At 42.2% G+C, this 22119-nt stretch overlaps 1 protein-coding gene and 1 long non-coding RNA gene across 10 annotated transcripts in view; one reads left to right on the top strand and one right to left on the bottom strand.

Annotated features, from left to right (window-relative positions):
• LOC113241995 (uncharacterized) overlaps positions 1–14091 on the top strand; it is a 45909-nt gene extending 31818 nt beyond the window's left edge. For 6 of the 7 annotated variants that reach the window (XR_008957115.1, XR_008957116.1, XR_008957113.1 and 3 more), the window contains 2 exons: positions 2479–2595; positions 12402–14091. This is a non-coding gene — a long non-coding RNA (uncharacterized LOC113241995). Of the gene's footprint in view, positions 1–1193; positions 1947–2478; positions 2596–12401 lie in introns of those variants that run through there. The other variant, XR_007189883.2, reaches the window with a different exon arrangement.
• The window catches only part of GANC (glucosidase alpha, neutral C), a 70596-nt gene continuing 53094 nt past the window's right edge, over positions 4618–22119 (bottom strand). For 2 of the 3 annotated variants that reach the window (XR_006412067.3, XR_008957112.1), the window contains 9 exons: positions 21716–21959; positions 20257–20321; positions 18373–18449; positions 14176–14250; positions 11872–11985; positions 10530–10642; positions 6998–7101; positions 6204–6405; positions 4618–5190 (listed from right to left, as the gene is read on the bottom strand). Coding sequence is in view for 1 of the 3 variants with exons in the window: in XM_026479934.4 (XP_026335719.2) it covers positions 6296–6405; positions 6998–7101; positions 10530–10642; positions 11872–11985; positions 14176–14250; positions 18373–18449; positions 20257–20321; positions 21716–21959 (902 nt within the window). In the remaining 2 variants the exon portion in view is untranslated. Of the gene's footprint in view, positions 6406–6997; positions 7102–10529; positions 10643–11871; positions 11986–14175; positions 14251–18372; positions 18450–20256; positions 20322–21715; positions 21960–22119 lie in introns of all 3 variants that reach the window. The other variant, XM_026479934.4, reaches the window with a different exon arrangement.

The raw sequence follows: 22119 nt of genomic DNA, 5'->3' as shown, positions 1-22119 counted from the left end.
GTTTTGCACGCCTTAGCTTCTGCATCTGGGATTTCTGTGAGCCTGAACACGCAGCACCCTGTGTGAGCCTAGTCATGTAGCCCCCACCTATCTCTCCCTACCTCTCCCCACTTGTCCCTTACTAAATACGATACATATTTTTTTTTCTCAAGTAGACTCCACGTCCAGCGTGGAGTCTAATGTGGGGCTTGAACTCACAACCCTGAGATCAAGAGTTGGACACTTAATGGACTGTGCCACCCAGGTGCCCCCACATAGAATATTTTAAATCTGTTCGACCACCTTGCAGGTTTGATTAACCCTATTTTACATGAGGAAACTTGAGCTATCTGGTGTAATTTTACGGTGACGTCATGGAAAGCTCATAGAATTTTAGAAATTATCTCTTTTCTTCAACAAATGAAGAAATCAAAGCCTGGAGAGGTTGACATGGCCAAGATCATCTAGCTGCAGAACCAAACTAGACCCCAGGTTTTCTGATTTCCAGGGAAGGACTTGAATGCATAACTAAGACTCCAATAATGCTATAAATAGTGAGGGCTCCCCTTCCCTTAGCTCTGACTGGAGAGGAATCTAATACCACAGCCCTGCTGGAAACAACTGTCAAGAAGCAGCTGTCGAATTTTGGCTGGCCTTTCTGCGGCACTGCAGTCTTTTGCGAGGCTGGTCATAAGACAGGCGGATCTGATATCAGATGCCATCCTTTCTCTCTCCTAGAATCTAGTTATATGGCCTCCATTGTCTGCAGTTAATATGGTAATCTGTTTCCGGTGGAGCTGCTGGTGACTAGGTCCTGGGCTGAGAAGTTAGTCTAGGATGCTGCCCTTGGAATTCACCCAAGGCATTCAGAAGGTTTGGTAGGTAGAAATCTTAAAAGTGGAGTGGGAAGTTTGAGAGTCATAGGAATTCCATTTTCCAGAAGGCTTTTAGGTAGGATGGTCAATTATGGGTGAAAAACCAAAAAGCTCTGGATATTTATGTTTTGACTGTGTTTCTGCTGCCTATCATTATGATATCCCGATACTGAAAGAGATGTGGAAAAGTGAAAGAGCCCTGCCCACAGACCAAACTCCAGAATCGCAGTCTTCTCTATGGCCATGGCGATCGGATTCACTGGTTTGTTGTTGTTTTATTTTTTTAAGATTTTTATTTATTCATTTAAGAGAGAGCATGAGTGGAGGGGAGAGGGAGAAGCAAACTCTGCACTGGGCAGGGAGCCTGACGCAGGCCAGTCCCAGGACCTGGAGATCAGATGCTTAACCGACTGAGCCACCCAGGCGCCCCTGGATCACTGGTTTTGGTTAACTAGGATATAGGGCTCAGCACAACTTTAAGACAAACACTTGGCAACAATCTGTGCTTTCTCCTCTAGGGAGCCTTTAGGAGAATGGCCTGATCTGGGATTGGCCCTGGTCATGTTGGCACATGGGAGTTCACCTATTCTAAATTGAGCTGTGCCCAGAACATAGTTAGTCCTACAGCTCAATCTCAAGAGCAAGCAGCCTCCTTGGACAGAGAATGTCTTGGTACCTAGTCAAACTGGAACCAAACCTTGGGATCACTTCTGTGAGGAACTGACCACCTCAGATCTACCACAGCCAGGATCTTCTGGATAACTCAGATCTGGGAAGAGAAGGACGGTGACCAAGCCGGCCTTCCAAATGCAGGGAGGACATTGTCTGGCCGCTATACAGGTCATCTGCCCTAAATAAATGCCCCCATCAACATGTAAGCATGTATTCCATTTCTTAGTGTGAACCCTCCTGAAGGCTCTTCGGTCAGCTCCTGCAGTCGGGCGAGACCTCTGTGGCGGAGCACCAGCGAAGCGCTGCCACAGTGTGGGTGCGGGGCCGGGGCTGCCGGCCTGTGCTGCCGGCCTGGGCTCAGAGGGTGACTGGACTCGACGGCTTTGCCGTTTGGTGTGCATTAAATTGAACACAACCCAAGTAAGTTGAAAACAAAGACCTTTTTATTGCTTGTTACAAGTAAGGAGAAAGGAAGATAGCTCTCAAAGTACGGTCTTCCTGTGGGGTTAGTACAAGAAGCCTTTATTCAGTGTATTAGGGGGCAGGGGGCAGGGAGCTTGTATATATATTAAGAAACTTAGAGATATTCTATGCTCAGGCACTTTGGTTCAACTGAGCATGCCCAGCATGTCAACATGCTAGCACATACATGGTACGTTCAAAAAATGGCAGAAAACTCAGCCCATAGGAGGAGATCTTAGTATTCTAATAAGCTAAGTTAACTTAGGACAACTCAGGGGGGCTTCTGTGGCAGGTCCTCAGCTCCCAGCTGGCCTCCACTGGCTCACATAAGAGGCTATCTGGTGAACACCGGCTGGGGAGTCTCCTTGGCGGGCTGCAGGCTGTCCTGCAAGACAAAACACAGTGCTTCCCTGATTTTGTTCCTTCCCTTCCTCCCTCCCGCTGATGGCTTTCAGCCCTCAGATCTGAGTAACTCCCCTTTGTTTCCTAGCTAACAAGAAGACGGTATTTGTGTCCCTGAAGTAGAGGACTTGGTGTGGCCCTGAACTTCTCAGTGAAGAGCTGATCTGAGGAACATTGTGAAGTGGTTTCCAGCCTTAGAATCGAGGTATGTTCTTGTATTAATGCTGTTTGTTTCATCCTGTCTTACATGCCACAGCTTATAAGCGTTTACAATACTAGAAAGCAAACATTAGAGCTGTTAGATATTATAGAGACATGGCCCAACTTGTTGTTTTTTAAATAGTTTAAAACGTATAGGAAAGTGGAAAATACAGCATGAAGAGTTCCTATATATAACCTTCACCCAGGTTCCTCAACTGTAACATCTAAACTCATTTTGGCTTTTTCTGTCTCTGTCTCCTTCTCATACATACATTTTCTGAGCCATTTGAGAGTAAGTTAGAGATACGATGACCCATTACCCTTTAATACTTTAGTATTTCCTAAAAAGCAAAGAAATTCTTCTATGTAATTATTGTATAACCTTCAAAATTAGAAAAATTACCACGTAATCAAAAGATCCCATTCAAATTTTGCCAACTGTCCCAAATAATGCTCTTTATAGGTCCAGATTCCAGCCCAGGACCACACATTTGTTGTCATGTCTCTTTGGTACCACTTTCAATCTAGAACATTTCCTCAGACCTATTTTTCATGGCCTTTACATTTTGAAGAGTATAGGATGTCCCTCAATTTCAGTTTATGATAACTTTTACATAAATGAAATCACTCAATAAACCTTTAATAAAAACATTTCTTCTATGTTGATGTACATACAGGTTGTTACTTTCCTAATTGTACAGTATTCTGCTGTATGAAAGGGCTATGTTTAGCCAGCCCCCTGTTAAAGACCGCAGCTTACTCCTAGTTTTCCACAGTGAAAATCACACTGCAGTTAGTAGCTCTGAGCCATTTACCTGACTTACCTGAAGTGGAATTGCTGGCTTAGAGTATGCAGATTTAAAGTTCTGACACTATTGCCAGACACTCATCCTTAAAGATTATACTTATTTATAATTCCAGTGATGCATGAGAATGACTGTTCCCCACACCAACATCAGCACTGGACATTTTCACTCTTCTTCATCTTGGCCAGTCAGGGGGAAAAAAATTCACCGGGCGCCTGGGTGGCTCAGTTGGTTAACCGTCTTCAGCTCAGGTCATGATCTCAGGGTCCTGGGATCCAGCCTGCTTCTCCCTCTGCCCCTCCCCCCTACTCGTGATCTCTCTCTCTCTCTCTCATGCTCTCTCTCTCAAATAAATAAAATCTTTAAAAAATTCATTTCTTTGATTATTAATGAGGCTGAGGATCCTTCATGCTTGGTTTATCTGTTTTACTTTATGAACGACCTTTGCCTGGTTTTCCGTTGGGCAGTTTCTGATTTTAAACAAATTTGTCAGCTCGTTCCTTGGCATTTAGACACATTATGCATTTGAGAACTTTGTTTCAATCTCTGTGGAAATTATTCTAATTCTTACATGAAATCCAGTTTCCTGAGTAAACATGTCAAGAATTAGCCCCAACAAGGTAAGCAGACCCCTGTAGGTCAACTCACCCCCACACAGCTCTGGGGCGCAGCTGCAGGAGCAGGAGGTGGGGGAGGGGAGAAGCAGTAAGGGCAGAGAACTATTAACACCCAACGGTATCTCTCTCTACTCAATGTCTCCAGGCCAATGTTCTTCAGTATCATTCTGGGCCAAGGTAGAGCAGTTTCCCACTAATTTACTAGTTCTTATTCATTTCTTCCCCCCAGAATATTTCACACGGAGGAATTAATGCAATAAATGTTAATCTAAAGATAGGTCTTAATTATTCAACTTTAAATGCTATTAAAAGCCAACACTTATATTAGGTAAAATCACCCCGTTTTCAGGTTCTTACTGTAGGTTGCTAAGGGAAGCTTGAGGCTGGGAAATACTGCTTCAGCTACTGTCGGCTTCCTCCTTTCTCCTGAACTGCAAAACTTACAGAAATAGCAAAGAATCTGCAAATGTCTGTGTGAGCCTATAAATGGTGCAAAGCCCAGATCTCAACTGATAGCATGAAAGGTGTCCACAGGAAATGCACAACATCTACGACGTCTAGAGGGAAGAGTCCTCTCAAAAAAGTAAATCAGAAACAAATACATTCAATTTCATTTTTTACTCAATCAAATCCATCAGTTAACCACTTGGGGCCAGTAGTTACTGAAAGCCAAGTGTAATGCCGCTCTGAGCGACAGAGGGCAAATACACCGTGCTCGGAACACCAGTGCAGCAGGGGAACAGACAGACAAGACTGGGACATTAAGGGGCCATCCCTGAGAATGCGAAGTCGAACACACGTTGTAAGTGGAGCAACATTTCGGAGATGGGCAAAATCACTGCTCACGGGGACAGGGCCACGGGCGCGTTCGGGTGGTTAGAAAGGCTTCATGGAACCGTGGCATTTGAGTCGGGCCCGAGGGATGGTAAGATTTGCAGAGGTGGGGGGAAGGTGGTGGGTACCTCGGCCCAGGGAACACGAGGCACAGAGGCGGCAGTTGGCAAGCTGCTGAGTGAAGGACACGTGAACACGCGCATTGGTTTGGGAGCGCTGAGGCCAGGCGGCGGCCGCAGATGGGCTGGCGGGCGGCAGGGAGTCACTGGCGGCTCCAGAGCGGCAAGCACCCTGAGGGCCGGCGTGTCCGAACGTTCCAGCCCACGCCCAGCCGTCCTGCAGCTGAGGGAACAGGAAACCTCGTAATACCGATCCTGTCTTTATTTAAAATTCTGATATTTTGTTCATTATTTTTTGCATGGATTTTGATTTTTAAAAACACTGTATTAAGATACCACTTATTTTGATGATTGCATTTTTCGTACCCCCTGGAATTTTTTGATCAAGGCAAGCACCTCACTTACCTCAGCCTCATCCCAGCCCTGTGTTCTATTTCTGAAGTTCAGCAGTGGGGACATGGGTATTCATTTTATAATTAATTATAAGCTATAGCTTACTCATGTTACAAATATTCTGTGGCTAGTAAACAGGATTTAATAAAAGCAATTAAGATAAGTAAAGGATTTTAAGAAGATTAATTAGGAATTTTGAAGCCCAAAAAGCCTGACAGGGAAAAGAATCCTTTGTGCTTCCGAGTCAATCTTTAGAGGAGAGAAACTCTGTTGCAAGCAGAAAAGGGTTGTTTTGCTCACGTCTAAGCAGGTGAAAGATAGCTTGGAGGGGGAGTACCAGAGGCTGCTGTCCACTTGGAGACAGGCCTTGAGTAACTCAGTGGCTGTAGCCAGCCTGACTCTGCCATGTGGCCTGAGGCAAGCTTCCACCAATGGGCCACACAAGGTGGGGGCTGGCCCACATCTCACATATAACTGACCCATCCAGGGGCACCTGGCTGGTTCAGTTGGTACAGCCTGCGACTCTTGATCTCAAAGTTGTGGGTTCAATCCCCACGTTGGGGGTAGAGTTTCCTTAAAAAAAAAAAAAACCATCCAGCTGTGCTCAAAGAGAAGCTACTCATTGGGCCCCGGCATTTACCACAGCACCACGGTCCAAGAAGCAGTGGAAGATTAATGAACTCTATAAATGTCTCATGGCTACTTGCATCTAGGAGAAGTAGTATTTGACACAAAGACTATGACTAGTGCCTCTAAAAATGTGAAACCTGAAATCTATTCTCATTAGTAAACTGGTGATCAATGAAGGATAATTTTCAGCCAGAGAAGTCAATTAGCATGTACCAATTAGCATGCAGCACAGATCTCAGAACAGGCCAAGGCCCAGGCTGGAAGGTGCCGGCTGCTTCCTGTGCTCGCCCCAGTGCACGGCGCCATCATCGGATGTGAACCTCCCAGTCAGCCCCGATGTTCAGTGAGAGCTTCTCCAGATGCAGGGTGGACATTTGGGCACAATATGTAAAAGCCACAGGCTCATCTTTACCATCTAAATATCAAGACAATAACAGGAAAAGTTTGATGAATATCTAGGAGAGAAAAATCTTTCCTTTGAATCTAAAATACTTCTGACTCGGTCATAAAACCTAATACCCAACCTAGGAGAATCTAATTTAATAGCACTTTTACCCATGGATGTCCATGAATGTTTTTAAACATTAAACACTCCATCATTTTGAGTGCAAGACTGTTGAAAAGAAATTGTAAGGAACAAAGTGATTTATCCAAGAAATTCAGTAGGTAAGAAAGGATATAGCCCTTCAAGAAACTCCATAAACATGGGTAGGATTCTCTGGGGCTACAGATATCTACAGTTAAAAATACATTCAGAGAAGCTATAATATTATTTCAAGCCCCAAATAATTTCCCTTAGAAAAATATCAACAGCTTACAGTTTGCAGAAAGCCCAGCTGATAAGAAGAAGCAGGATGGCCTTGCTCCGTCTAGATACCAGTATATCTGACCTCCATCAGAAAGTGCAGGGTCCACTTGTCTAAGCGTGCTACGTCAGTTTTAGGACTAATCATTTCTTTCCTGCAGATACTTCCATGTTTACAAAAACAAATGACCTGTTTCCTCACCAGATGAACGGGTGGTCACAGAAGATGGCTGCTTCTTGAGGCCTAGGACAAAGATCTGCTCCACCACACACTTGCTGGGATAATGACCTCTTTTGTCGGCACAACTGGAATTGATAAAAATGTGGTTAGGAAAATGAGGGGAATAGAGGTTTGGACTGGTTATTAGGTCAACATCCTAGCCTTCGGAGTTCCCCTCCCAGCTTTCCCTATGGAGGCATGACCCATATGGTTGTCATGCTTACTAGGATGAAGAGATGGGAACGTGACTCCCTGTGCCGCGGACTGCCTCACCAGTAGCCAAACCAGCCTCCCTTTAACAAGCCATGCGGAGAGGAATCACCTAAGGACACTGAAGTCTCAAATGTGACTTGGACACTGCAATCAGTTTTTAAGAAATCAGATACTTAATGAATTGCTGAATGGGTGGATAAGCAGGATTAATCAGAACGTGAACTCTTCTTTATTTTTTAGAGAGTGAAGAACAGGAAGATGGAGACAGTAGGGAAGGAAGGTTCGTAGAGTGATTGAAAAATACTTCAGAGAAACTCCAGACCAAGATGGCAACATAAGAGGCCCCTGAATTTCCTTCCTCCTGTGGATGAACTGAATGTAAAGCTGCGTGTAGAGCAATTCCCTTTTAGCAATATAGAAACTAGCTGAGTGACTCTCATACATCAGGTGACTAAGGAAACAGCCACCTCAAATCAGGTGGGAAAGGCTGAAACACGCTCATTGTAACCTCCACCCCCAGGACAGTGCCATATGACTGGGAGGAGAACTCCCAGCTTCTCCCTGAAGACTGAAAGGTTTGGACCACCCCTATTGCCCCAGTTTTAAGGCCCCACCTGAGGTATGGGCCCCCAAACCACCTACCAATAATTACTTGAGTGTATTTGAACTAAATTCTCCAATCAACAGAGACAGAGTTGCTGAATGGTTAAAAAGTCAAGACCCAACTATATGCTGCCTGTAAGAGATCCACTTCAGCTCTAAGGACACATACAGACTGAAAGCGAAGGGATGGAAAATGATATTCCATGCAAATGGAGACCAAAAAAAAGCAGGGGTAGCTAATATTTATATCAGACAAAACAGACTTTACGCCAGAAACTGTAATAATAGCAAAGATGGTCATATAATGGGTCAATTCACTAAGAGGTTATATAACATTTGTAAATATTTATGCACCCAATATCAGAGCACCTATATAAAGCAAATATTAGTAGATCTGAAGGTTGAAATAGACGGCAATACAGTAATAGCAGGGAACTTCAGTGTTCCACCTTCACCAATGGGTAGATCATCCAGACAGAAAATCAATAAGGAAAATGTGAACTTGAACTACATGTTAGACCAGATAAACTTAATAGATATATAGAACATTCCATCAACAGCGGGAAAATACATATTGTTCTCAAGCACACATGGAACATTCTCCAGGACAGATCATATGTTAGACTAAAAACAAGTCTTAACAAATTTAAAAAGACTGAAATTATATCAAGCATCTTTTATGACCATAATGGTAGGAGAGTAGATATCAACTACAAGAAGAAAATTGGAAAATTCACAAATATATGGAGATTAAATAACATGCCCCTAAATAACATATGGGTCAAACAAAAAATCAAAAGAGAAATGAAATATCTTAGGCTGATTAAAATGGAAACACGATACACCAAAACTTACAGGATGCAGGGAAAGCAATTCTAAGAGGGGAGTTTATAGCAATAAATGCCTACATTAAGAAAAAGAAAAATCTTAAATAAACAATCTCAAGTAACTATAAAATGGAGAACAAATTAAGCCCAAAGTTAGTGGGAGGAAGGAAGTAACAAAGATCAGAGTGAAAATAAATGGAACAGAGGCTAAAAAGATCAACAGGAAAGGTCAATGAAACTAAGAGCTAGTTTAAAAAAAACAACCAAACAAACAAAATAGACAAATCTGTAGCTAGATTCACCGACAAAAAAAAGACTCAAATAAAATCAAACATATCACTGTATGTTAACTATACTGGAATTTAAATAAAATCAGAAATGAAAGAGATGTTATATTTGATATCTCAGAAATAGTAAGGATCATAGGAAACTACTATGAATAATTACACACCAATAAACTGGATAAACTAGAAGAAATGGAAAAATTCCTAGAACATACGACCTACCAATACTGACTCATGAAGAAACAGAAAATCTCAACAGACCAATTAGTAGTAAGGGTACTGAATCTGTAAACAAAAAACTGCCAACAAAGAGAAGTCCAGGACCAGATGGCTTTACTGCTGAATTCTATCAAACATTTAAAGAATATCAATCGTCTTCAAATTCTTCCAAAAAACGGAACACTTCCAAATTCATTTTATGAGGGCAGCATTACCCTGATACTAAAGCTAGCAAGGACAGTACAAGAAAAAAAAAATTACAGGCCAACATCCTTGATGAACACAGATGTAGAATTCCTCAACAAAGGATCACACACCATGATCAAGTGGGATTTATTTCTGGGATACAGAGATGCTTCAACGTAGGCAAATCAACGAATGTGATACATTACATTAACAAAAAAGGATAAAAATAATATTATTTCAGTAGGTATAGGAAAAGCATTTGACAAAATTCAACATCCTTTCATGATAAAAACTCTCAAAAAATTGGGTATGGAGAGAATGTATCTCAGGGCGCGTGGACGGCTCAATGGGTTAAATGTCCAACTCTTGATTTTGGCTCAGGTCATGATCTCAGGATCGTGAGATCGAGCCCCACACTGGGCTTCATGCTGAGTGTGGAGCCCACTTAAGATTCTGTCTCTCCCTCTCCCTCTGCCCCTTCCCACCCCAATGCTCGTGCTCTCTCTCTCTCTCTCAAGAAAGAAAGAAAGAACCTCGACTTAATAAAAGCTGTATATGACAAGCCCACAGGTAACATACTCAATGGGGGAAAAGCTGAAACAAGATCAGAAATAAGAAAAGTATGCCCACTTCTCACCATTTTTGTTTAATATAGTACTGGATATCTTAGCTAGAGCAATTAGGCAAGAAAAAGAAATAAGACATTTAAATTGGAAAGGAAGAAATAAAATTGTATTTGTAAATGAAAATAGGGAGAGGCTGGTAAAAGGATACCAACTTTCTGTTATAAGATGAATATGGTCTGAGAATCACAGTTGACAATACTATATTATGTAACTGAAATTTGCCGACAGAGTAGAGCTTAAGTGTTTTCACACACACACACATACACACACACACACACACACACACACACACACACGGTAAATATGTGAGGTGATGGGTAGGTTAACTAATTTGATAGGGGAATCCTGTTACAGTATATACATACAGCGAATCACCGTGTTGTACACTTTAAATATATTACAATTTTACTTGCCAAATTACACCTTTGTGAAGCTGAAAAAAATACTCCACAAAGGGCCTTCATCATTAGTTTCTTTGAATAGTACCTTAAAATAGTCGCTGCGTTTTTGAGGATTGCATATTTAAGAAGGCACACAGCTTTTTAGCTGCCATTACCTGTTGATCAAAACCCCCGACAAGAATGAAAACTTCCTGTGCAAGAACTGCTTCTGGTGGAGGTACTGGAATGAATGGCCGTCGTCGAGGTAGAATTCACCCACGGCAGAATCCTGGAGAGTGAATCATGGATAGAGGATGTGCTTATATAATAGCTTACTAGGAAAAGAATGTCATCCACTAACGGGCCTAAAAAATTTGTGAAAAATTTTATTAAACAAAAACTTAATATTCAAGCTGTACAACGTAGTCGTATAAATATATACATTCAATACCCATTAGTGAAAGAATATGAATAAGGAAGTCATATAAGAGGAGCTCAAAGAGTTAGATCTTATTGAAAAAAATTTAAACTACAAAATATGGTGAGTGGCATAGGTGGCTTCTTTGAAAATACTACCCTAGAATGTGATGACGGGTCAAGAAAGTTCACAGAATGAAACTAAAGCTAACAAAATTTATATATAATGGACAGGATCAGCTATCTTTAGAAGCCATCCATTTAGAGGATGGCATCTAGTTCCTACTTCCTTTCAGTAGGAGGACCTCTTTGGCATGTCAAACAAAGTCACAGCACTCCATGTGGCCGTTTACTGTTCATTGACAACGCTTGATGTGCTAGGGACCTTGAGTCTCTTGTATTTATTCCGTGGTCTGAGGCTCATAATTTGGCCCAAGAAGAATGTCTAAGTGAAACAGATGGAAAAGAAAGTTTAATTATTTTATATTTGCATAAGAGTGTAAATTTGTGTTTAGTCCTGTAGAAGAGTAAGAGTTTGTGTTGGTACTATAGATGGGATGGGAAAGGAGTCTGCTATGGGTTTCATTTGGCTCAAAAGATCTTCTAAAAAGGACATACAAATTCTGGATCTTTCTAAGCTCTACCCCGGAAGATTTCAGTTGTTTGAGCCATCTGACAAGAACAGAAGTCATTGTGTGGGGTTGGTGTTCCTGAAATGTTGCATAGATCCAGGCACCCTTTTACAGAACACTGAGTTTTAGGGCTAATCCATGCGGCAGGCTGACTAGGCCCAATGGGCCTTTAGTCTAGTGGTAATCAATGCCAAGCTGCACAGCAGCAAGGGTCATGGTGCCCAGGAGGAAATTTCTATCATTTCTAGTTCTCAGAGTTCTCTTAAGAACAATTCCAGGAAAGGCAGACAAGCTGGACAATGATTCAGACATGATTCCAAACTTTGACTTCTAGAAGAACATCAGAAGCACCCATCCCGTTCCTGGGGCCTCTCGCTTTTACAGGGTCACATATTCAAAAGGCCACCATTCCTGTAAAGAGGTAAAGTAGTAACGAATGAGATGTGTAAAGGTAACATTTTCCAAATACCTTCGTGCTCAGGGCCACCCGGAGTCCATATGGGGAATCAGTCATGCAGCCTGTGGATTTTCCTATAGTCGTCTTTACTGGTACTATACTTCCACCTCGCTGAAATACCGGTATCTACAACACAACAACGCTCTCAGGGAAGGAGCATTCATAGAAAGCAAATTCAATGTAGAATCTAAAAGTATTTCATCGTACAAGACTCCCATTCTTTACAAGTATAGACTCAAAGGCAAAAGAAATTTGTGAGCACAGAGATGGAAAATATGGAAACCATGGCATTAAAAGGAAAAGAGTTCAAAGACTAAAAAATGGTCCATTTTTTAATTATCAGGGAAACTTCTCACCCTTCGTCAATTTGTTATCTACTCTGCCTATCCTATCAGTAGTTCCTCTTTTGTATTTTTAATTTTCTTGTCAACATAATACATGTGTTTATTTCTAGGGCCCTGCTAAGGAGTTTTCGTGCCTGCGTAAGTAGGCCCACAGGTATGTACGTGTGCATATAAAATGTTATGGTTTCTTGGTTTCAGAGAGATGACTCTGTCCTTACTACAGTCTATACTCTTCCTGCTCCCTGCTTCCCTGCATCACCAGGATGACGGACTCAATTCTCAGAGTAAATTTGTGAAACTTCTGTTGCAGAGGCCACCAAAGACACCTGAAGTGACTCTAACCACAGTGTTACAGGCATGGCCCATTCCTGTGGTTCTTCTGGAATGGCATTCCCAGCAAGGACCGTACAACCCTCTGCAAGGAAGCCCTTTGGATCATATGGAGGCTTGTACTTCCCTCTGAGTAAAGTACAAGAGGAGAAAAAGCACAAGAATATAAATGAAGTTGGGAGTGAGGGTGGAGCAGCCAAGATGTCCGCCCTCTGTCTGACTCATGGTCGGCAGCAACAAGTAAAGCGCATTTATCTCCCCCTCATCAAGCAATCGCTTCTCTTTTCTTTTTTTCCCAAAGACCGAGGTAGTAAGTTAGTACAGAATGGGCTCTGAAGTGGGAGTGCAGCTGACCTGGGGTCTTATCTCGGTGCTGCCACGATCTGGCCACAACCCTGGACAAGTAATTTAACGTTTCTGAACTCAGTTTCTTTACCTGTAAGCACGAGGGACTGGAGCAGATGAATGGTTAAGGTCTCTTTTAGATCTGAAAGTTGGCATCTGAAATCGTTTTATTGTGGAGTTCACACTACTGATAATAGCTTTCAAAAATAACATCAATATATCTTTATTAATCTTAACATTTCACTTAATGATAAATTTCACTTAACGATTAGGGCCTGCAGTAGTGGTTGCGATTTAGCAGCAAGAACAAACTTCCCTCCACAAGCTCAGGCCGGATGGGGCCCCGTGACTCTAACAGCGTAACTGACAGCCTTCCCTTGGGCCTAGAGGGCCAGGGTTACAACAGAAAACTCATGTTTTGTGACTTGGTCCTGCAGAAGGACATTCTGTATGGTGTGTGTAGTGACCACCATTTTTACTCTGTTTTCAGTATTATTTTTTGTAGACATACAAATGTAAATACATGGGGAAGAGTTGTTTGTCCCTGATGTTTCATACTGTGAAATCAGGCTATATGTTGATACTTTTTTCTCATGTTTTCAAGGTTTTATTGGTATAATTCACATGCCATACAACTCACCTATTTAAGGTGTACAATTAAATGATTTTTAGTAAATTGAGAGTCATGCACCCGTCACCACAATCAATTTTAAACCATTTTCATCATCCCGAAAAGAAACTCTGTACTCATTAGCAGTAATTCCCCATTGCTCCCAAACCCTCTCCCTGTCCTGGCCCTAGGCAACCCCTCATCTATTTTGTGTTTCTCTCTGTATGTGTTATGCAGAACACTAATGTCCTTGGGTCCTTCTATGTAGGGACATGTTATGGACTGAATGTTTGTGGCCCCTCCAAATTTCCTATGTTGAAGCCCTAACCAACAACGTGACTGTATTTGGAGATAGGGCGTCGAAAGAGGTAATTAAGGTTAAACGAGGTCAGAAAGTGGGGCCTTCATCTGATAGGATTAGTGTCTATAAGAAGAGACATCAGACAGCTCACTCTCTCCCTCTGCCATGTGAGGACACAGCAAGAAGGTGGCTGCCTACATGTCAGGAATAGAGTCCTCACTAGGAACTGAATTGTTGGCACCTTATTCTGGGACATCTAGCCTCCAGAACCGTGAGAAAATAAACTTCTGTTGGTTAAGCCACCCCGTCTGTGGTATTTTATGATGGTAGACCAAGCAGACTGATACAGTACAACAGGTAAAAATAACAGCCTGAAAGTAACTTACAGTGTCTAAGGTGACCGGGATCTTCACAGTTCGTGCTCCTTCCCAAAGAGCAAATGTTTTAGAGTCATACCAGACCTGGAAAGGAACGGACCCTAATGAAAAAGAGTGTATGAGCAACTCTGCTCACAATTTCATTATTCACTAAAACATTCATTTATCTGGATTTCAAATAACTGGAAGGCTAAAATAAGTATAATTAAAAAAAAATCTTGAGTAGAAGTTAGCAAGAAACCTATGTTTTTAAGAAGATCCCAAAGGACTAACTCAGTACTGTGATGGATTAAGTTCACTAAAAGGCCATTCATTTGTCCATCCGTCCATCCAAAAGTTATTTCCCAACAACCTACCACATGCCCAGCACTGCTAGGCACGTGTGAGTGAACAGAAAGACATAGTTTCTGCCCTCATGGATTTTATTGTCTCGTTGTCTTATAAACTTAATGCGTTTAGAGTAAAAAAGTTGATGGAAGAAAGAAAAAGCAATAACGAAGAAAAGCATATTGTGAGCAAATAAATTACAAATGAGGAAGGAGAAAAGGAAAGTGTCAGAGAAGGAAACAGATCCAGGAGAAAGACAAATAGAAACTTGGATCGCTACTATAGTACAATTTTTTAGCAGAGTACAATTCAGGGACAAGGTTCAGATTTTTATCTGGGATCCTTGTCAAGGCAGTTTGGTTGCTGAAGTACCAAGAAGGTCCTACAAAGTAATTTGATAGGATAAATCCTTAAGACACCAGCAGCAGCAGCAGCATGGAAACAAAAACCTCTTTTTCTCTCTCTTAGCCCAATATGATTTCCGACAGCTGCAGTCTGTTTCACAAGGTCACCTCCTTGCGAGGGGTTACCACATCCTTTCCAGAGCTGCCCTGTCCTGTGATGAAGGTGAGAGGGCCGTCGTCAGCTCCAGTGAACTAATTCAACAGGATCAACCCCACCTTGTCTCCATGTATTATCCTTGGCTGGATCGAGTTTGCTAATGTTTTGTCAAGGATTTCTACTATGTCTGTGTTTATGCGGGATATTATCTTAGCTTTCTTTTCTTATAATGTCTTTCTTTGACAGATTCCAGTAGCTTTAGATAGAGTAGTGGGAGTGAAAGGTAAAAACAAAAAACAAAAAACCCCAAAAAACTGACTTACGTAAGATCTTGGGATTATCTGTCTACCATTTCCAGAAATAATTAGAATAAGAGGTGTATGTATAGGGTGTATACTCCGGTGCTATATACAAAGGGCCCAGCCTTGGAAGGGTAAAACTGGTATCAAGTACCATGCAGATCAGACCTAGTGCTTAGTCACCAAGCTCCTCAGCAAGTACTTACTGAAGGCCTAGCACCTGTGAGGTACCCGTCTAGACGCTGGGGATAGAGAGTGAACATAACAGAGGAAAATCATTGCCCTTAAGAAGCTAACATTCTAATGGGAGAGAAGGATCATCAACAAAACATATCAGTAAATATCTAGAATGTTAAAGGTGTCAGGTTCCGTGGGAAAAATGAAGGATGAAGGGGGGTTGGACAGTACCGGGGCAGTGGGAGTGGTCTGTGATCTTAACTAGGCGGTCAGAGAAGCCCTCACTGAGAAAAAGCTATTTGAGCAAAGACTTCAAGTACAGGGAATGGGTCATCTAGAAATATGGGGAAGAGTGACAACGAGGGACTGTAGGTAGCCCCCTTGCACAGTGTGATGTGGGACTGGCTACCTGGTGAGGTAAAAATCTGGCAAGAAATGGCTTGGCTCATCTACCTAGGGTTTTGAAGATGTAGTGAGAGAAACAATCAGAGAACACTCTGGGAAACAGTGTTGAAGGAATATGTTATACAGTCACTGCAGTGCTTGCAATGATGATAGGTCATTAATACAATGTTTTCATTAATTAAAAAATTAATATGTGGCTACGTCAGAAGGGGAGCTAGATCCTCTTAATGGGAGCCTACTGCTTTGTTAAAATTGACTTGAGAAACTCTCAGTGAAATGCTTGGCAGGATAATTTATTTAGCTGTTGTTGTATTTAATCTTTTTCTCAGGTTTTTACTTGGCAAGGGAACCTTTATAAAGAGCCCTCATCTTCATAACTACAAATTACTGGAGAAACCAAGAGGAAAGAACACAATTGATGAACATTCTGGAGAAAAGCCTGGGTATTGTCATATCAATAAGAACAAGTGTAGTGGGCTGAATGGCGGCCCCTCAAAAAGTTATATGCACTTCCTAATACTGTGAAGGAGTGAATATTACTTTCTATGGTAACAAATTTGATTAAATTAAGCATTCTGAGATAAGGAAACTATCTGGGGTTATGCAGGTGGGACCTAAATGTCATCACAAGTGTCCTCATAAGAGAAACAGAAGGGGTGACACAGACGCACAGAGGAGAGGTGTGTGAAGACGGAGGTATAGATTGGAGTGATGTGACTTCCAGAAGGAACCAAGCCTGCTGACACCTTGATTTTGGGCTTCGATCCTCCAGAACTGGGAGAGAATACATTTATGCTGTTTTAAGCCACCAGGTTTGTGGTAATTTGTGACAGCAGCCTCAGGAAACTAGCACAACAAGCAAACACGCAAAGCTGGACGGACAGAGAACACTCGCACTGACGTTTCACGGTGTCACCAAGCCAGCACTTGACGGTACTAAGCAGCGAGCATGGCCTGGCTCAGCGACCTCACCACCTGCCTAGACAGTCCAGGAATATCTTTTTTTTTTTAAATTTAAACTCTAGTTAGTTAACATATAGTGTAATATTGGTTTCAGGGGTAGGATTAGTGATTCATCACTTATATACACCACCAAGGGCTCATCACAAGTGCCCGCCTTAATGCCCATCACCCATCCAGCCCATCCCCCACCCACCTCACTCCATGACCTCTTAGTTTCTTCTCTATAATTAAACCTCTCTCATGGTTTGCTTCCCTCTTCCCCCCCTTTTTTCCCATCCCATATGTTCCTCTGTTTTATTTCTTACATTCCACATAGGAGTGAAATCATATGCTATTTGTCTTTCTCGGACTTATTTTGCTTAGCATAATACCCTCTAGTTCCAACCATGTTGTTGCAAATGGCAAGATTTCATTCTTTCTGATGGCTGAGTAATATTCCATTGTATACACGGACCACATCTTCTTTATCCAGTCATGTGTCAGTGGACATCTGGGCTCTTCCCATAGTTTGGCTATTGTGGACATTGCTGCTACAACCTTTGGGGTGCATGTGCCCCTTCAAATCACTACGTTTGTATCCTTTGGATAAATACCTAATAGTGCAATTGGTGGATCGTAGGGTAGTTCTATTTTTAACTTTTTGAGGAACCTCCAGACTGTTTTCCAGAGTCAGTCTCGGAATATCTTGACATCAGTTTGGTAACCTTCACGCCTCCTCCCCCCGCCTGCAGAAGCCTGTGGTGATGCTCCAGTGCTCAAGGACTCTCTCCAGGGTCTGTCTCCTCCGTGTTCTCCATCCCATACCCTCTCTCCCTGGTCTGGTGCCCAGGTTCCTGCCCTGCCTCTTCTCCTGGCCCCTTTGCATATATCCTTGGTCTGTCTCTGGCGGCTGCTGCTGTTATTCTCCATGGCCCTCTGCTCAGCAGCCCAGGAGCTAATCCTACCTCTTTCCCGGGACCTGCCTGGGTACAGCGCCATGGGCTCTAGCCCTCTAGCCGTGCAGGATGATATCTTATATCGTGACAGTTATCAATGACAATAACCAACAAAAGAGCTGGGGAGCCTAGAGGAGCATAAAGGGAAGTCACCACTGTTACTTTTTACCTACTTTGGTGAGTGTCTGGAGACCAGGTTTTGTACCAAAAACTGAGGATTTAGACAGAGGCAGAACCAAAGAGCAAAGTCTCTTTTTACTTATGCTTCTGCCCAGAGACTGATACCTCTTTGCAGATGAAACATTTCTTCCTACTCGAAGGCTCAGTGTGTTTAGAAGGAGTCACTTACACAAGTGCGAGTGCGAACGTAAGGAACCATGCTGACCCTCCTTGGTGTTACCACCTGTTCATCTTTCTCCCTGCTTTTCCACTAAGTTTCTTGACCTCTGAGGTCATGACCTACAAGAATCTTCAGTTACTATAGGCATTTGGGCTGTCTTCACAACTGCATGATGCAGAATTCTATTTCCTAACAGGGGCTAATCATCAGAATGAAGGGAGACATGCAAGTTACGTAGCTCTTTGTCATTTATTCTCACCTCATTTGATCCTGGCAGAAACACATCAACTGTGCTGGCTTTTGGTTCTGTGACCGGATGAACCAATAAAGCACTTCCTGAAAAACAGAGAAGAAATAAAGTTGAATACCATTCTAGGAGGTCTGAAAACATCCTTCTCCTTTCAGTGCTTTTGTGGTCTTAGAGACCACTCAACCATGAACTTGGTGAAAGTAGAGACCTTGGTTAGTTGAGCCAATGATTCATCAGAGAGACACATTGTTAGAAAGAGGACCACTGCTCAAAATGGTGACTGTATTATTACTCGTCTTTCATCCACTTACGGCATATTAGGATAACAGGGAGGGACCCTGACAGTCTATCGGTCTCATTTGCACACAGCTGCTAGTGTGCCAGGAGTCTGAAAGAGCCATCTCATTTCTCCAGGTGCGTCATTGTCAGCTGTGAGTGATTTTGAAAACGGTGAGCCTACAACTGTTACCCAGAACTGTGATCAGCGTGGACAGGAGTATATCCAGGGGCAGTTATCATTAGAAGGCTATAATTCTCTTAAAGGCAATCTGGATTATTAATTTTGTTTTGACTGTGGCACCACATGTATATAAATTTCATCCATTTATGAATTCACTCTTTAATTGTACAAATACTTACTGAGTTCCTGCTGAGTGCCAGGTATTATGCTAGGCTCTGGACAAATAAGACAGACAGGTCCCTGTCCTCATGGGGTTTGCAGTCAGTAAAGACAGATATTACAATTTAATTAGAGTTAGGACAAATACCAAAAAGGCAAAAGCACAAAATGGAATGAAAGTTATGTAATAAGAGGGACTGACTTTGACTATAGTTAGGTGTAATTAGCTATTAGAAGAAATGCTGGGGTGCCTGGGTGGCTCAGTCAGTTAGATGCCTGCCTTTGGCTCAGGTCACGATCCCAGGGTCCTGGGATCAAGTTCCTCACCAGGCTCCCTGCTTGGCGGGGCATCTGCTTCTCCCTCTCCCTCTGCCTGCCACTCCCCCTGCTTGTGCTCTTTCTCTCTCTCTCTGCCAAATAAATAAATCAAATCTTTAAAAAAAAAAAAAAGCAGCAATTCTGGTCAGGGAAATGTTTTCTAAGGGAGCAGCTATTTAAACTGAGACCTAAGAATGAGTGGAGAGGTAGCACTAGGCTTTTTACATTTTAGGATTTCTGTTCTTTAGAAACAGGATGCACCTTTTGGGCAACTTTCTGTTGAGCTTGGTTTTATGATAAACTTCCATATCCTGGATTTGGTGGTCAACCCTTGTTAAAGAAGAGGCCACCACCACCGCCACCAACAGTAACCCTATTTTGCACATGAAGTAAGCTCTCAATCTTTACTGTAACCATCTGGTCTACTGTTTTCGACTTCCATTCCCTATAGGGGTATCATAAGGCTCAGGAGTGAACCCAGAACAAGAATCTCAAATTGCATCCACAAACAGAATGGATTTATATGAAGTTAACAATATAAGAAGTACTACATGACCACAGAAGAGAGCTATCATTCCACTAAAATGCTAAAAATCTTTTTTTTTTTTTTAAAGATTTTATTTATTTATTCAACAGAGATAAAGACAGCCAGCGAGAGAGGGAACACAAGCAGGGGGAGTGGGAGAGAAAGAAGCAGGCTCATAGCGGAGGAGCCTGATGTGGGGCTCGATCCCACAATGCCAGGATCACGCCCTGAGCCGAAGGCAGACGCTCAACCGCTGTGCCACCCAGGCGCCCCTAAAATGCTAAAAATCTTAATGACAGAATTTCTTTTACTTTTATTTTTTGGTTTTCTTGAGATTAGGGATTTACCTTTTTTAGTGCTACACTAGGAAATATAACAAAAACATAATTACAGTATTTATCATAACAAAAATTAATCAAGAAATGCTTACCCAGCATGTATTCATCTTCCACACCAAAAGTGTCTAATTCCTCTGGGAACTCTATCCACAGAGGTCTGGGGAAAGAAAAAAAAATTCTTATTTCAATATCATTAGATGTTTTAGTACTATTAAATCAGCTATGTTTTCAGTTCTGTAACTACTCAACGGAAATTGGAAAAGCCAAAGAGCCAAGACTCTTTTCATGATTTAAGATTTTAGGAGTAATTCCTAGGATTACTATATATTTTCCTAATGTGAAAGAGCTATCTACTTGCTGAAATGTTCCAGTGAAAGATTGAGAATTCTGGTACCTACAATTTTTCCTTCTGATTTTTGAGTACTAAATACTACTCTAAAGGCAGAATCAGAGCTCTGTACCAGTCCAGATGATAACACATTCAGTATGGAACAAATTAAATGTTTGTAAAGCCATATTTTATAATGATATAAAATCCGTGCCATGTTTTCATGCTGTCACTGTCTTTCATACATCCTTAATCTTTATCTATTTAAATGAAAAGAATTGGTTTTACTTGTTTTCAAGCAGGCAACATTTTTGGAGGGTTGAGAAACTGTTGTGTGGTTTTCGTTTTTTTATTATTATTGTTTTACACAACTAACTGGGAGGCATTTGGGCTTATAAAGATAATGAAATCTTCAATATCTGTGCATCTGGATACCAACTTAATGGTTCTAATATTTTTTTCAACCTCATGAGTAAAGGGTATTTTTTAGTAAGAGAAACTTATTTTTAGTTTCTTCACTAGCCTTTGTAATAATATATCCCTTTCCTACTGAATAGTAACAAAGCAGTAGTCTCAACCTGGTTGATGTCTAGAATCACCAGAGAAACTTCTAGCAAATCTAGACCCTGAGATCTACCCAAGGAGATTCCTAGTAGGTCTGGAGGTGTGGCTTTAGAAGCTGTAGTTTTAAAAAGCTCCCCAGGCGATTCTAATCTGAGCCAGGTTTAACGACAGCTGATCTGGAAGCCTTGGTGTATTGTGTGTGTCTCTGTGATAGTCTCTAACCTAGAAAGTTGGTTTTTCACATCCTGCCTCCAAAATAGAATCAGAATATAATTTATACACTGGGAAAAATGTTCACCTCAAACTTGGAATGGTTTAGCCCTGAGGGTAAGATAGAGCCTAAGACTGGAGGAATACATTGTTCTCGATGAGAGGGTGCTTGCGGATTAAACAGCGAATTCAGTTACAGTCACTTCCCTTTTCTTTGAAAAATCTGTCTCCTATCAAATATTAATACTTGAATCACAAAGTAGCAGGGGATCCGGTTTTTCTGTGACTTCAACTCCTTGACCCTGCTCACAGGTGGTGCTCAGTTATCTGAAGGACACTTGATTAAACACATAGCTTTTCCCTTGAAATCACTGTGTAATTACTCCATTCCCCAATGGCCAGGGGGGTTTCTGGTGTGATTGGCTGCTGGGCCCGTGAAGCCTGTTTACCTCATGACGGGTTGGGCAGCCACGTGTGCGCGGTAGAAGAGAGAATACCAGTAGGGCAGGAGGGCGTAGCGCTGCCGGATGGCTTCCCGGATGAGCTGCGTGTTTTCCTCCCCAAAGAGCCAGGGTTCCCGCCGCTTGGTGTTCATGGTAGCGTGGCCACGGAAGAAGGGCTGGTAGGCTCCGGCCTGGTACCAGCGCACTAGCAGCTCCGCCTCTGGATTCCCGACGAAGCCGCCTACGTCAGCTGATGAGACAAAGAGAGGCCGAGTGAGGCAACCAGGCTTCTAGCAAATGTTGCACACAGGTAAGATAACGGCTTGAAGACTGACAGGACCAGTGTGCTGTACGTGCACTCAAAATGCCAGGACAGCGTGGCCTGAAATTAGGGAGCACGTGTTTAAAAA

Source organism: Ursus arctos, unplaced genomic scaffold, assembly GCF_023065955.2.
Source record: "Ursus arctos isolate Adak ecotype North America unplaced genomic scaffold, UrsArc2.0 scaffold_36, whole genome shotgun sequence".
Taxonomy (NCBI): domain Eukaryota; kingdom Metazoa; phylum Chordata; class Mammalia; order Carnivora; family Ursidae; genus Ursus; species Ursus arctos.
The sequence above is the reverse complement of the archived record's forward strand: the minus strand, read 5'-3'. Positions and strand labels throughout refer to the sequence as shown.